Source organism: Pterocles gutturalis, unplaced genomic scaffold, assembly GCF_000699245.1.
Source record: "Pterocles gutturalis isolate BGI_N339 unplaced genomic scaffold, ASM69924v1 scaffold34108, whole genome shotgun sequence".
Taxonomy (NCBI): domain Eukaryota; kingdom Metazoa; phylum Chordata; class Aves; order Pterocliformes; family Pteroclidae; genus Pterocles; species Pterocles gutturalis.
The window spans coordinates 9,241-11,360 of record NW_010126765.1 but is presented as its reverse complement, the minus strand read 5'-3'; the positions used below and the strand labels follow the sequence as shown (position 1 = coordinate 11,360).

The 2,120-nt window shown below is 54.2% G+C and overlaps 1 protein-coding gene across 1 annotated transcript in view; it reads right to left on the bottom strand.

Annotated features, from left to right (window-relative positions):
- ELOVL1 (ELOVL fatty acid elongase 1) overlaps positions 1-1,661 on the bottom strand; it is a 3,820-nt gene extending 2,159 nt beyond the window's left edge. The window contains exons 1-5 of the mRNA XM_010079085.1: positions 1,604-1,661; positions 979-1,169; positions 731-811; positions 473-529; positions 37-142 (exon numbers count right to left, since the gene is read on the bottom strand). Of these exons, the coding sequence (XP_010077387.1) occupies positions 37-142; positions 473-529; positions 731-811; positions 979-1,169; positions 1,604-1,649 (481 nt within the window). The 5' untranslated portion in view covers positions 1,650-1,661. The remainder of the gene's footprint in view (positions 1-36; positions 143-472; positions 530-730; positions 812-978; positions 1,170-1,603) is intronic.
- Positions 1,662-2,120: the final 459 nt, after the last annotated feature.

Sequence of the window (2,120 nt, the reverse complement as noted above, 5' to 3'; positions counted from 1 at the left end):
TCCCCAATCTGTGCACCCAGACAGTTTCCATCTCACCTGGCCCAAACTTTGCTCCCCACCACCAGCTCCAAGGCAGAACAGAGTGGTGGAAGAGGTGCAGGAATGTGACCTGTTCATTCTTCTTCCGCAGGACAAAGATCACCTGCAATGAGATCCCAACAGCATCAAGAACCTTGCAGCCCTGGGAGCAGCTAGAGCAGCCTGGGCCACTAATTCAGTGTCTGATCTCAGTGACACTTCCCCCCTCCCCAGGCTCACTGCCACCACACAGTAGGTCACCCCACAGCTTACAGAGCTATAACATGCCAAGAGTGGCCTCTGCAATAGCCCAGAGTGGCCTCCTTGGCAGTGATGCCAGACAGAAGCACTACCAGGTCAGACTGGAAGGGCTGAAGAAAGCACCTACTCCAAGTATACGGGGCCTCAAACCCCTGCCTAGCAAGCAGTGACAAGGCCTCAGTAACTCACTCACCGTGTCTGTCAATTCGATGAACTTGGAGAAGACAAAGAGCCAAGCAACGTTGACCATCTGTAACAGAACAGGTTAACATTAAAGACCCACCTCAGCCTGAACATGCCCAGTGACCAAGGGTCTCCATACAGTAACCCTGGGGTGAAACCAACAGCCAGGGACCGTAAGTCCTCTGCCTCAGAGGTAGCTGTGATTTTGCTGTTCAAACAGAAGCGCTGAAAGCCATCCCCCCTTACCCAGGGAGGGACAAGAACTCACCCTGAGGGCCTTTGGGTCCTGTGAGAAGTCCACAGGGTCACATCGCCAGGTGTACCCCGTAAGCCACCCTGCCATCAGGAACTGCAACAAGAGCATCATCAGGGTGAGACCCAGCACATCACCAACTGCACTTCCCAAGCCCTGCACAGAAGGGCAAGGAACAGCCTGCAAAAGGGCTCCCCATCACCCATGCAGCCTGCATGCGCTGCTTGATATATGCCAGACAAAGCTTACTGCCAACAACTCACCTCATAGACTATGTAAAGGGAGAGTCCCACCAGAAAGAAGTTGTATAGCACCATGAACTTCTTCAGATTTAAAGGCTTCCTGTTGGCCATTAGCCGGGGACCCAAGGATAGTACAAAGTAGACATACGCCAGAAGGATGCCCATCACAAGGAACGGGGACTGCATCAGTGGATAATCAGCGATGCGGGGGTCTGCGAAGAGAGCCACAGTGCAGAGCAGTCAGCATCCTCACCCCAGTCTGCTGCCAGCAATGCTACTGCCAGAGTGGAGGCAAGGAGAACAGGATTGCCATGTCCTAGGACAGGAGGGCAGATAGGGGGGCAGTCTGGGAGCAGAGGCTGGAGAAGCCAGCTAAACTCAGTAAAGTACAGCCTGAAGCCACACTGCAGGAAAGCCTGGAGACCTTCTGCCAAGGAAGTGCCCCAAAAGGGCCTGCACAGGCACTGAGGCCACATAGCCTTGCAACAGGCAGCCCAAAAAACCCAGAGCTGCATCTATGTCAGGGCAGAGGCAGGATACAGCCAGACCCAGACTGCTTCAGGGATGACAGACCACCTCCCCATGCCTGTGGCAGTAGGGCATGCAGTGCCACCTGCCCTGCAGCTGGGCAGAGCCAAACACTCACCTGCTTTCTTCATAAAGTCCTGATACATGGTTACAATCCCCTCCATGGTGGTGGCAGTATCTCTGTGGAGGGAAGAAGGGCAGATCAGGCAGCTGTTTTCCCAGGAGGGCAGCCTAGAGGGCACAGCCCTTCAGATCAGCAAATTTCAAGCACAGCTTCAGAGGTATTCATGTGTGTCTGGCCAGCATGGCTCTCAGTTGATCACACACCAGCATCCACTTTCCAGTTGAGCCACATGCTCCCCACTTCTCCTTATTGAGCCTGGCTCTGTCTTCCTAGCTCTGCTGGGAACCCCATCATCCACCACCAGCAGTCCTTCTAAGGCAGGATCCTAACATTTCAAGCCAGCTAGGAAAGCTTCCAACCTCAGCACTGTATCTCCAGCCCTTTAGTCTTATTCCTGCTCTACAGGCTCAAGCATTATCATCTGCAACCACCATGATGTTGCCACCAGCCTTGCCACCCATACCCACCCAGCACACTGCTCTGCCTGACCCTGCTGCAAGGTCTCCAAGGG